This window comes from Pogona vitticeps, chromosome 2, assembly GCF_051106095.1.
Source record: "Pogona vitticeps strain Pit_001003342236 chromosome 2, PviZW2.1, whole genome shotgun sequence".
NCBI classification, from domain to species: domain Eukaryota; kingdom Metazoa; phylum Chordata; class Lepidosauria; order Squamata; family Agamidae; genus Pogona; species Pogona vitticeps.
The window spans coordinates 48,623,793-48,637,309 of record NC_135784.1 but is presented as its reverse complement, the minus strand read 5'-3'; the positions used below and the strand labels follow the sequence as shown (position 1 = coordinate 48,637,309).

Genomic DNA, 13,517 nt, shown 5'->3' with positions numbered 1-13,517 from the left:
GGAACACTGTCTCTGAAAGTAAGGAGCTATAACCCACTACGACCTCAGGAAGTCAGAAACCTTCAGCCCCATGGAGATTATTGCAGATCCTATGTTTCACAAGTCTAGTCCAAAGAGAAGGCTGGACTGATGCAACTGAAGTAGTTAGAATAATATCATCTACAAAAGGCATGTGGGTGCATTCTTCCAACTACCTGGCCAGGCTGGCCTCCTCCAGATCCAGATGCTGGGAATGTCTGTCATCCTAGTAAGCATAGCCAGTCATCCAAGACTGTGGATACTAGAGAGCACTGGAAAGGAGAATCTGTACTGTTCTAGAAATAATAGTGTACCACCTGTAAGACTAATTAGGTTTTAAAAATGTTTTTATAAGCTTTCATGTGTCCAAGCACGCTTCTTTTTCAGTCTTATACATGCAACATTTCTATTTCTAGTTTCTCCTTTGTTACAAAACAGACTAACACAACTACCTGCTACATTAACTTCTCTGCTCTTTTCTGTTTCCAGTATTACATAACAATTTGAATGTATCTGCTATTTTATTGTACTTGGAAACAAAGCATGAAGCAGAATTATGTTCGCTTCAAAGGAAGAAAAACTCAGTCATTTGGAGGTTAATTTTTTCACATTTTAGTGCACATTATATAGGTAATTGCTCTCATAACTTTCATTGTTCTGGTTCTTACAGAAGTGACATGCATTTTCATCTTCACACAAGCTAGAAAGTCACCTTTTTTGGATTTTATCTGCTGAATAATTAACCTTTTATGCCAAAAAGATTAATGATTTGCACTGGTTTCAAATCAAAATGGGATTGCAAGCATTTCAGAAGGGAAATGGATTTTGCTCCTAGGCTCACTATTAATTTCTTTTAGGGCACAGATATTTCACATATGAATTTTCATGTTTCTAAATTATTTCACATCCATAAGAAGCTTGAAGAATTATTTTTACAAAATAAGACTACTACTGTATAAGGAAAACAGTGTTGCCTATAAATAATTTGATATTTAGGTTCTATATATCTATCCTGAGTTTTGTTCTCAGAAATAAAGACAAATATAATTAGGTATCCCATTGAGTTCAGGAATTTTTTCTCAGGCTATCTTTCCTTGTAACATTTTTGTAAGAATAAAGAAATTTCTTTCTATCAGCAAAGGTAATCAGTTAGGGTCACAAAAAGCTGCTAATTGTATACCACCCCATACTGTCTAAAGCATTTTATGGGCAGTTTACAATTTAATTATATTGGCTACACATTGCATCCCCTTCAAGCAAGCTAGGTACTCAATTTACTAACCTTAGAAGGATGGAAGGCTCAGTCAACCTTTATCTGGCTACTCCAGCCCATTAGAATTGAATTCAGGATGTGAGCAGAGTCTTGACTACAGTACTGCAGTTTAATCACTACACCACAAGGTCTGAGCCATACACCACAACAATATATAAGCCATTTTAATACCAGATTCCAGGCCTGAGCCAGATTTTAAAAGGACTGTGATACACTGCTTCCTCCAAATGCATTTCAAGTTGATCAGCTACCCATTTCTCCAAGACCCTACCCCAAAAGAAGACAGCACCTATATAATACAGTTATTATTCCGATATGTTGTGGTGGAGAAGTAGGACTGTTTTGCTACAGCCATAGTAACAAAGTAGACAAGTTCCCTGGTTATTGACTCCAAATAGCCAGGCATCTAATTGAGTGAAGAAGATACTTGGGAGCAATCATGTCAGTGGCCCATTCTGTCTCATCATACCACAGTGAAACAGGCACACCAATTGTATTAACCAGAAAATTACCAACAACATTCAAGATTCCATTACTCTCCTGCAGTGGGTCCAACATATTTTGAGAGGGTAATGGTTACTGTAAATCTACATTGAAGAGCCTTGTGGTGCAGTGGTTAAACTGTTGTACTGAAGCCAGAACTGTGCTCACGACCCGGGGTTCAATCCTAGGTAGCCGGCTCAAGGTTTACTCAGCCTTCTGTCCTTCTGAGGTTGGTAAAATGAGTACCCAACTTGCTGGGAGGGGCAATGTGTAGTCTGCATAATTAACTTGTCAATCACCCAGAGAGTGCTTGAAGTGCTATGGGGCAGTATATAAGCAGCACACTTTGCTTTGCTTTGTTTTTTACATTTCACTAGGAAATTATCTCACGATGTCAATGCAGTTACAGAGAATCCCCAACACAGTTTAAAACCTTAAATTTCACTAGGGATGAGACTCTCACAGCCTCTCATTTTAGGAGAGAAACAGAGGGTGAATATACCACTATTTTCTCTTCACGAAAAGATTATTTGTCTAAGTTTTTTTGCATCATTATGTGTCCTACTTCCCATCCTAAAAAAAAACTATTCCCATAAAGTATCACAGACAATTATGTCAAAAGCCATAGAAAAATTGGGAAAACTAATCAAGAAACTTGGCAGGATTTCTCTTACTTTTTGCAGTCATTTTTTAAAAAAGTTCTTGCACCAAAAGTCATCTCTTCTACACAAAAGTCACTGAAAGGGCATTAAGCTTCACTTTGCTTTAGATTAAAGGCATTCTAGATTCAGTGAGATGGTTATTAGGAGATGTGAAATAATAAAATAATTGTTTTTTACTCTGGTGGCATATATACGTCTTTTATTAGTAAACTCAAAAAATGCTGCAGCTTTTTTTCTAAGATGTAAATATGGATAGCATTCATCCTCAAGCCTGTTCTTTCAGTTTATGCAGTTAGGATGGGTGTTGGAAGTTTTCAAAAAATTCACAAATTGTTTCATTCGTTAATGTTACATTTTTAATATTATTAATCTAAGGGTTCTAAGAGGATATTGTCAGTATGTCAGTATGTTTTGCCATTTGGTTCCACCTCTGAGACTAAACTGTTCCCTCCAAAAATAATTAGGCTCCTTATTAATTGCCTGTTTTAGATACTTATTTTGCCACTGATCTCTATAATTTGAGATAAGTTGGAAAATAAGTATCTAAAACAGGCATTTAATAAGCCGTCTAATTATTTTTGGAGGGAACAGTTTAGTCTCAGAGGTGGAACCAAATGGCAAAACATACTGACATTATGGGAGGCTAGATGATTTAGAAAGCAATCCCATTAGATATATTTCTTGGAATATTGCGGACTGGTTCAATAAATTGATGGATAACAGTTTTACAAAATATACCGTTTCCCCGAAAATAAGACCTAAGCTGAAAGTAAGCCCTAGTATGATTTTTCAGGATGCTCGTAATATAAGCCCTGCCACAAAAATAATCCCCAGTTAAGTGAAACACCACCCTCCACCATTGTGCCGAAGATGATATGACTATATTTGAATAAATGTAGATTGTTGTACATGAAAAAAATAAAATGTCCCCAGAAAATAAGCACTAATGTGTTTTTGGAGCAAAAAATAATATAAGACCCTGTCTTATTTTCAGGGAAACATGGTATACAATAATTTCACATAATTTGCTTTCATGAAACTTGCACAAAAGAAATTTCCATTCAAGGATTTTCTTCATATTTTTGCACTGCCATTAGAGTTAACAGTAAAGAAAGAAGTAAAAGTGAAATGGCATTTTTTATAACAAGTTTAAATGTGGAAGTACAAGTGCTTCCAGTATACTCTCCAAATGCTTTCAGCAAGTCAGTCTGCATAACCTTGCTAATTGTAGCTTAATTTGTATTAATGTCTATATTCCACCTAAAGGTTTAGTGATGGTGATAGTAATATCTGGGCTTTGTTAGATTCCCAGCTAGAAAAAATTACATAAGAATACCCTCAAACATCCATGATTATCTTGAAGGATTTCAGTGCTAGAAAATAATGTTGTTGCAAAAAACAAAAACAAAAAAACACAAAACATTGGTCTACTGAGTGAAGATTTGGAGAAATTTCTTCCAAGAAAATCAAGGAATAAGTACTTGAATAAATCTGTCTTAAAGTTGTTTAATGTTATTTATAAATACCAACTGGTCATTTTAGGTCATGGTGACCCAGAAGGGGAGTTTACTTTCTCCTGTTGTAAAGGAAAAAGTACAGTTGACTATATCCTGTTGTCAGGAGTCCCATGGTTGAAGAATTTTTCTGTGGGAAAAAGACCTGAAATCAATCATCAGTCTCTGCTAATAAAAATGACTGATCCTGGAGTATCACGTGCCCTAAAACATAGATTTTTATCCACACATACAATATAAACATCTGCTAAATTTTGCTGCTAAATTTTGGGCATTAGTATCACAAAAAATCTAAGCAACCAAAATTTTAATGGTGATGCAAACATAGTGTATGATAAATGGGAATAGTTTTTACACAGATATTTAACTCAAACCTTCCCAATCATGAAGCTGTGCTATATAAGTATCCAGAGCTAAATGAAACAACCCATGGCGTCCAGTGACATCAGCAGAGAATTAAAAAAAACTGATTAAAATATTGAAATACAAGAAAGCTCCAGGTGAAGATATGTTATTACCTAACATTTTCTTAGAAAATATTAATTAGTCATCCCCACTGCTGCCAAAATTGTTTACCCGTATTTGCCGGCATATAAGACGACCCCCCAACATTTCCACTTAAAATATAGAGTTTGTTATATACTCACCGTATAAGACGACCCCCTCTTCCGCACACCTTCCACACACCAAATAAAAGGTGCTATTCATTGTCACCATTGTACGGCCACAGCGCGACCACAGTGCCTCCAGCCCACCCCTGCATCTCCCTGTGACTGGCACTAGTGTGCAAGTGCACATGTGTGAGCTCTGCGTAGACAAGGGGCGGGCTGGAGCACTGCTGCTTCCTGCTGAGCAGAACGGGCCTGTCAAGTTGAAAAGGCTGGCACCCCTGTCTTGCTGCTGATGCTTGCCGCGGCCGTGCTGGATACCACGCAATACTGGACGGTATGTAGAATGAGGTGGGCAGGCATTGGGAGGCTACTATGGACACCGGGCGAGCATCGGAAGGCCACTATGGGCAGCTATGTCTAGCCCAACTGAAGTGCACCCGGCGTATAAGACGACCCCCCCCCCCACTTGGAGGCATGTTTTTCAGGTCAAAAAAGTAGTCTTATACGCCATCAAATACAGTAGTTATGTAAATACAAATGACAAGCTCCCTAAAGGCAAGTATAATTGTACCAAATCTGCTACCCTATAGGACCTCATGGGGAAACTTTTGAAAAAACACAACCTACAAACAGTATTCAGGCCCACCACAAAAATACAACAAATGTTACAGTCAGCAAAGGACAAAAGGGACCCCCTCACCACTGCAGGAGTATACCAGATACCTTGCAGTTGTGGCCACATATATATTGGGACCACAAAATGCAGCATCCACACCAGAATCAAAGAAGATGAGAGACACTGGAGACTAAAACAACCATAAAAATCGGCAGTAGCTGAACATGCCCTGAAACAAGATGGACAGGAAATCCTATTTCAAAAGACAGAAGTACTGGACAGCACTAGCAATCATTATGTTAGACTACACAGGGAAGCCATTGAAATCCACAAACCCCTGCACAGCTTCAACAAAAAAGAAGAAAGTTTAAAACTTAACAAATCTTGGCTCCCAGTACTGAAAAATTAAGTTTTATTATACAGTCATAGACCTGAAAATTCAAAGCACTGAAAAATACAGCCTGCCAATGTCAATGAATTCTACCCAGCCACAAGGACCGGTGCTCAATGCACACAAAAGACTAGCTAATAACACCCATCAATCACCCCCCCCCTTATCACAAAAATACACCCATAACAAAAAAAAACCTTAATCACCATAATCACCCTATCTCCTGAAAAGGACAAAAAGCTGATACCAAAGCTATAAATACTCAACTATCCCACACACTACACCATGACACTGACAGAGTTTTAACTCCTGTCGTCTGAAGATGCCAGCCACAGAGACTGGCGAACATTAGGAAGAAAACCCTTCAGAACATGGCTAAACAGCCTGAAAAACCTACAACAACCATCGGATCCCGGCCATGAAAGCCTTCAAGAATATGAAGATAAAAACCTTTTAAGTGTGAACCAGACTGCTTCAGTTTCCCCTGTCTTAACAGATCCTTAAGTCTCCTCATGTTTCAGTAGGTCTGCCCTAAGTACCACTATATCTGGATCCAACCCAATAAAAACAGAGAAGAGCAAACATGACAGTGCAGAAATCAGAATGCAGTTGAATAATTCAGCTAGGTGAAGATGTGCCAAAATCTAATGACCTGAAGGCAAAAGGCCAGTAAAGGAGCATTACATGTGGCCGGCTGTACTCAGCAGTCTGGCTATGGTATTCTACATTGGCTGCAATTCTGAAACATTTTCAAAGACAGATTTACCTCTAATCCTAATGGGAGTAGTACGTTATTAAATCTAGGAAGTGTTCATCCTAATCAGTACGTAGATAGAAACTGCTTGAAACTTGAGATATTTTACTTGGAGTCTCCCAAAGGAAGAGGAGGGCATAAATTATGAAATAAATGGTGAAATACCCAAAAAGAAAAGAAGAAAAAACACTAAGAAATAAAGGATGAGTTCTGAAAACAATATGATTGAATAGTGTATGTCAAATCCCCATGCTTTATGCTTCTTATGGCCTGAGGAAAATTAAAATATGTCTAGTTGAAGTAAAGAATTGTGTTTCCCAGGATATTATTGAGAAGTATTACTTCTGTGTTAATGGAAAATCAACTGCAGAAGTATAATTCAAAGCAGAGATTTTAATTTCCTTACAAAGGGGCTGTGAATCTCACTGCCTCTCATTCTCTATGAGAAATTGGGGAGAGTAAAATTTGTATTTCCTGTGAATGAGATTTATTTATTTTATTTATTTATTTAAAATATTTTTATTTTTATTAATAATATATATTATATTATGAACATATAATATATTAATTTTGTTATTATTAATATATTTTATTCCACCCCTGCCCCTCAAACAGGAAATCTTTCAGAATTTCTCAGAAATGTCTTGATTTTTTTTTTCCTGGCAAAAAATCCAAACTGCAAAAGATTATTAAAATAATGAAATAAAAATTAAACAGGAAACGAAAAGACTGAGTTCTGATTTTTTTTTTCCAGACAGTTAGAAAATCTTACTGCCATTGGTTAGAAGTCATGACATGGCAACACTGAGCAAAAGAAATGTTTTGAGAACTCATCACATCTGTACCTTAAAGTAATATTACAGAAAGGGAAAATATAGCAGACAAAGGCCATGCAAGGTATTCAATACTTATTTATTTGGGAAATAACTCAAGTTTTTTCTAACTCTGTCTATATACAGTTATGCTTGCAATAGGTTGTAAAAGGAGCACTGTGCTCTGTTTTCAAGATGATCAGTGAGCATTTTAAATAAACAGAAGGTCCCCTCCCTTAAAAAAATCAGAGACCTCAGGCAGAAAATAGTAAAAAGACAATTTGGAATTTTGAGATGGCAGTACAGTATGTATAGAATGGATATTAGTATGTCATTGTTTCTCCCCTTTGACCTCAATCCCTTTTTCCTTCCTGTTACCCTTTGTTAAAAAATAAAATATTTTTTAAAAAAAGAAGAAAAATCAAAGAACTCCATAATGTGAGGCCTGAAGCGATAGATTATGTAGTCTGTGTGTGAATCTGTTACTGTACTGGTTTTATGAGAACTAAATCTCATCCTATGAACTCAGATGCAAAGTGGTAGCTGAGGTAGCAGAACCTTTTAATATGTGTTGGACTATAATGGCAACATCTGCATTCTGAAATAGAAGTCTACGTAAATGTTACTGCTGTTCAGGGATTCTAAGAATTTAATTTCATTCTAATATTTATATTGTTCAGCAATAGGGAATGGAGGTTCTCACTGATCCACCTTGTAAGTGTGTATAAGATTGCAGTTGTAGGTAAGGATGGGTGGTGAAATCTCTGTTATCTTTCACTGCTGCCAAAGACTTGCCAAAGCACACCACCTCAGGCAGAAAGTAGCTGGATGTACCTTATTTTCTTTTCCAGGTTCTTCTTCTTTTCTCTTTGTTCTCCTCACTGATTTCAATATGGGGAGGAGATAATTATGCTACTTTCAAATTGCTTTCTGAGATTTTCACAGGAGCAATTGAACTTTTGGCATGAATCCACCCACAATTCCCAAAAGCTCTTTACTACCTCAAGCACACCTGTGACGTTTACCCCATGGCCCCAGTTTGTTTCACCAAACACAGAGCTCATGAAGGTATCTCAACATGCCCTTTTACACACTGACACCAGTTGATCTCTTTATCAACTTATATTTCCCATGAAAGACTGTCCATTCAGTACTGAACTTTTAAACAGAAACAGGTTTATTGCTTACAGGTTGTTTTAGGAATAGTTCTTAAGCACAGTCTTAAAGTTACACAAAGTTAGTATTTTACTTAAAGTTAGTATTTTACTTTAACCTCTTTTATCTTAATTAATACAGGTCACACTCTGACTAATCACTCCATAAACACTCTCCCTGCCTCAAACCCCCAAAACTCTTTCTTCTTCTCTGTCGTTGACTGAACTTCCTAGACTCTGATTCACTCCTCCCTTCTAGTTTCTCTGGCTCTGCCTCCCAAATGCTCTCATTGGTACATGCAAATAATCTTCTGCCTGAGCCAAAGCAGGGTGATCGCTACACCATCATATTCTCTTTAGCTTTGGGAGAATTAGTATTGGTCTTTTTCTTATCAATTTTAAAATGTCTTCAACATGCACCATTATTTATGCTCTGATATTTAGCAGCTGTTGCTCAGTCAGCCATAACATTAGTCATCGTCTTCGTGTTGCTTGCATTTTGACTGGTTAGTAAAAGGGAATGAGAGTTTTGATTTGGTCATCGGATCCAAGTGCTATTGATATTGCATCAGCACAAACTTGTTTTACACCAAAAAATAATTATTTTCTTCAGTTTAGTAATAACTGAAATGCTACTAAGGTACACATATTGTATTTGTTTTATCAAAGAAAGGATATAGCCCAGGATAGCAGGAAAGAACAAACAGGAAAGGAGAAATACTTAGGAAACAAAAAATGCAAGTTTATTGTGGGAAGAATTATCACTGTAAGAAAGAGATCAAAAACCAAGACATCATTTTGGGAAGTAATTAAGGAAAACAGAAAAATATTAAGCATCAACCTTCATGCTTCTTCTCTTCTGAACTCTATTACCGGCTATAAAAAGCGTAACAGATTTGTTCAGACTCTGTTTATTTTCTGGGTATATTTATATTGTTCAAGCTTTATGTTATCCCAGAGAAACTAAATAGGGGAAGTGTCTACTTTGTGTTGTCCATACGATGGATTTGAAAATCTTTTGGAATCTTACAATTGCTTCTGGTACATTCCTTAGTATCATATATGGAGCAGGCTGACTCTTTTTTTGGCCCAATTTAGAAGTCTGGCTATTAAGCTAAACTGGTTAGGAGCTTAAATGAAAAACTACCTGCTTTCATAACAACTTGCCTGATTGATTAAATGCTAGTATTTCTCCTAATACCTCATTTTTCAAAGGTGAGGCAACTTTGAATTGATGAAGTAACTTTTTAAAAAAGACGTAGTATTCTAGGTATGAAATGTCTTCCCCAGGTAGATGTACCTTTCCAAGTACCAGTACTGGTATCTCTGTGTCAGACAAAAAGCTTTCTGACATTTGAAGTATAGGTTATCTCTTTGTTTCATAGGAACTGTGATTCTAGTTATTGCACAATTGTGGAGGAGACTTGCCATGTCTGAAGGCTTTAGCTGAAATCTCAGAGAATTGTTTTGTTCCTCTGGATGTCTAGTAATGGAGATAAACATTTATTATTTCAAATAATAAGGGAAAAGAAATTTTCATTTTTTTGGTATGAAGTTGCCTAAGAGCCTGTGCACCTATTCCCAGCTGGAATCAGAGTTCACTGCCTCAGGTTCAGGGTGTTTGCGTGAGTATTATGCTCACCCATCCACCCCTGAGCCCTTCGCCTGTGCTGCCTCGGAGGTGTCGCCAGGACCCGCTCCTGTGACATCAAAGGGACTTCCTTCTGTGTCACACTTTTGATGCTGTGTATTTGGCAATGGAGTATAGACTGTATATTCACTAATAAATATCAAGTCTGCATTACAGCACACATCCTATGTTTAACACAACATCTTTAGGGTAACAAGGAAACCAGGAAAACCACTGGGACAGTCTTTGTTGACCTCTCAGCTGTCTATGATACTATTTACTAAAAATAAGTGTGGAATGCTGGTTCAATAGTTCGTGTTGGTTCATTTACCACCACAACAGGTGTTTAGCGATGCCCACTTGGCAGCAACATCCCAGCTACCTTTTGCCCGCCCCCCCCCGCTCCAGGCACTGCTTCTGAGTGGGAACCTGCCAAACACCTGTTTGTACTATTTAAAATATTTTTATCCCACCTTTCTCCTTAAAAAGAACCCAAGGCAGCTATCCATCATCAAGTACTACTGTGAAAATTCTAACCAAGGATAATAAGCTAACTAAAGTAACAGCAACCTTTTGCAAAACCACAGAATGTTTGCCATATTTTAAGGACAGTGGTGGCACTGCGGGTTAAACTGCTGAAGCCTCTGTGCTGCAAGGTCAGAAGACCTGCAATCGTAAGATCGAATCCATGTGATGGAGTGAGCTGCTCCCAACCTAGCAGTTTGAAAGCATGCAAAATGCAAAAATGCAAGTAGATAAATAGGTACCACCTCGGTGGGAAGTTAAACGGTGTTCTGTGTCTAGTCAGGCTGGCTACGTGAGCACAGGGGATTCTCTGCGGACAAATGCTAACTCTATGGGTTGGAAACGGAGATGAGCACCACCGCCTAGATTCGGACACAACTGGACAAAATTGTCAAGGGGAATCTTTACCTTTACCTAAGGACAGTGCAGTTGGTGGAGGACTCAAAAGAATGATGTAACCCAGAACAGCTCCTGTTTTATTCAATGACCAACCTTCAAGGCACCAAAAGTTTTATTTATGCTGATGATCTTGTGCATGCCACTAATCTGACAGCTTTCAGATGATAGAATATCTTTTTAACAAATGCATTTAAAAAACTTATATGTTATCATAGAAATTAAGTTAAATCCAACCCTACTAGGACTCGGATATCTGCCTTCCATCTCAGAAATCAGGAGGAATTTCAGAAATTTGAGGTTACTTGGAAATGTGTCTAGTTAGACCACCCAGAACCTTTGGGTTTATTGTCTTCTGTACATTGAAGCCATTCAGACTTGTATTTTATTAATAAATTACCATTCTTGCTTTATTTATTTCATTTATGTGCTGGCTTTCTGAAAAGAAATTTTATCGAAAGCAGCTTGTATTCGTCAAATAAATGAATCAAATAATCAAATAAAAAATAAATAAAACAAAAAAGTTGAGAATATATGAAAACACAGTGAAAACATGTGTCGAAATTGAACAACGTTGTGCTGAACAGAGTCCTCCTCCATCAATAACAATGATTGTTGTGCCTTACTGCTTTTAATGTGTTTTTGGTGTTGCTTTTGCTTTCCATTTTTGGTATTTCTGTCATCCTTTTTATTATTTGTAAATGTATTATTTTTAACTTTAAGTATTGTCTTTTAATGATAATAATCCACCTCAGATCCTTTATAAGGAGAAATGTGGTGTAAAAATACTTCAATCAATCAAATATTATTTGTGCATGGCAGTAAATAATTCCTCAGGGATTCAACAGCAACATGTGGACTTTTTTTCGGAATTCTGTGCAAATGGGTAACTTTGGGATTCAACTGCTTATATGCCTCATAATTTGTAACTGTTTTACACCACAGAAATTCAATTCTATGCATGTATTTTTGATTTGTTGTTTTAGAAGTCTCTTATGCTTGGATCTTCAATGAATATCCTTCATTTGTGCAAGAAGACAACCGGCGATTTGTTTCTCAGGAAACTGGCCACCTCTACATAGCCAAAGTTGAGCCATCTGATGTAGGAAATTATACATGTGTTGTGACAAGCACCTCAACAAATGCCAAAGTTCTTGGCTCACCAACACCTTTAGTGCTACGTAGTGATGGTATGAATTTCTTCTGTTGGAGTATGTGAAGTAGAAAGAGTTTAAAGTTGCAAAAGTTAGTTCTATCACATGTGCATCTTTTGGAACACACTGTTGGTGGGAGCGCACTTGTTCTCTGTTACTAGTTGGCCATCTTCTCCATGCAGCGACCTTATCATCATTTCATTGTTTTTCCTTTTGCTGTGGGCATAACTTTAAAAAGCCCTTTTTATTGTTTTTAATCTGTCTGGCAATCCTGAGTTCATTCTGCACTTTTGCTTTTCTTACCTTCCCCGTACATACTGTATATTGACTAGTTGCTACCTTCCCCATTGACTAGTTCTTACCTTCCCCATACATATATTGACTAGTTCCTCTTTGGTGTTTTCCTCATTTTTCCATTTCTTGTACATTTTTTGACACTTAGCTCAATTGAAAGTTCTTTAGTCAACCATTCTGGTTTCTTTAGACATATCCCGTTTTTCCTTCTTATTGGAACAGTTTTAGATTGTGCCTTTAGTCTCTTATTATTTATTTATTTATTTATTTTATTTGTACCCCGTCTATCTGGTCATTGCAACCACTCTAGGCAGCTATCTCCCTTTTAAGAAATTCCCATCCTTCCTGAACTCATTTCTCTTTCAGTATCTTTGCCCATGGAGTTGATATGATATGATAAAACTTTATTATGGCCAAAGACCAGCCATGTCCATGGAATTAGAGCCAGTAATTCCCTAAGTTTACTGAAATAGGCCTTCTTAAAATCTAGAATGTGTGTCTGGCTGCACTTGGTTTCCCCTTCCCACTGTATAACAAATTCCAAGAGAGCATGGCCACTCCTCCCTAAGTATCCCACCACTTCGACCTCATTAACAAGATCATCCCTGTTGCCTCTTCCACCTTCTGGACCATGAAACTGTCTGCAAGGCAAGTGAGGAATTTGCTGGACCTTATGTTCTTGGTAGAGTTTGTCTGCCAACATACATTGGGATAGTTGAAATCTCACATTACTACTGCATCTCTCCCTTTTGAATGTGTAGCCATCTGCTCCAGGAAGGCATCATCCGGGATCTGTAGTATACCCCCACAATGACATCCCTCTTCTTTCTCTCCCCCTTAATTCTTGCCCAGATGCTCTCAACCTGGCTTACAGGATTTAAGTCCTGGATCTCTTCACAAGTATAAAAATCTTTGACAAATAAAGCTACTACTCCTTTTTTGCTAGGTCTATTGCTCCGAAATAGTTTATACCCCCCAATAACTACATTCCAGTCATGAATTTCATCCCACCAGGTTTCAATGATGCCTATTATATCATATTTATTTTGCTGTATTAAGAGTTCCAGTTCATCTGTTTATTTCCCATGCTCTGTGCATTAGTGTAGAAACATTTGGTACCATATGTGTTTTCTTCCCCTTGTTGGTCTCTAGTACTACTTGCCCTGCTGGACCTTTCTCGCCAGCACTTGCTGAATTTCTGCCCTGAAAACTATTGTCTCCCTCCCCTCC

General features: G+C 37.5%; 1 protein-coding gene across 3 annotated transcripts in view; it reads left to right on the top strand.

Moving 5' to 3' along the window:
- CNTN3 (contactin 3) overlaps window positions 1-13,517 on the top strand; it is a 297,168-nt gene that overhangs the window by 141,985 nt on the left and 141,666 nt on the right. For all 3 annotated transcript variants that reach the window (XM_072989444.2, XM_020811500.3, XM_078385204.1), the window contains exon 4: window positions 11,826-12,029. In XM_072989444.2, coding sequence (XP_072845545.2) covers window positions 11,826-12,029 — 204 coding nt within the window. The remainder of the gene's footprint in view (window positions 1-11,825; window positions 12,030-13,517) is intronic.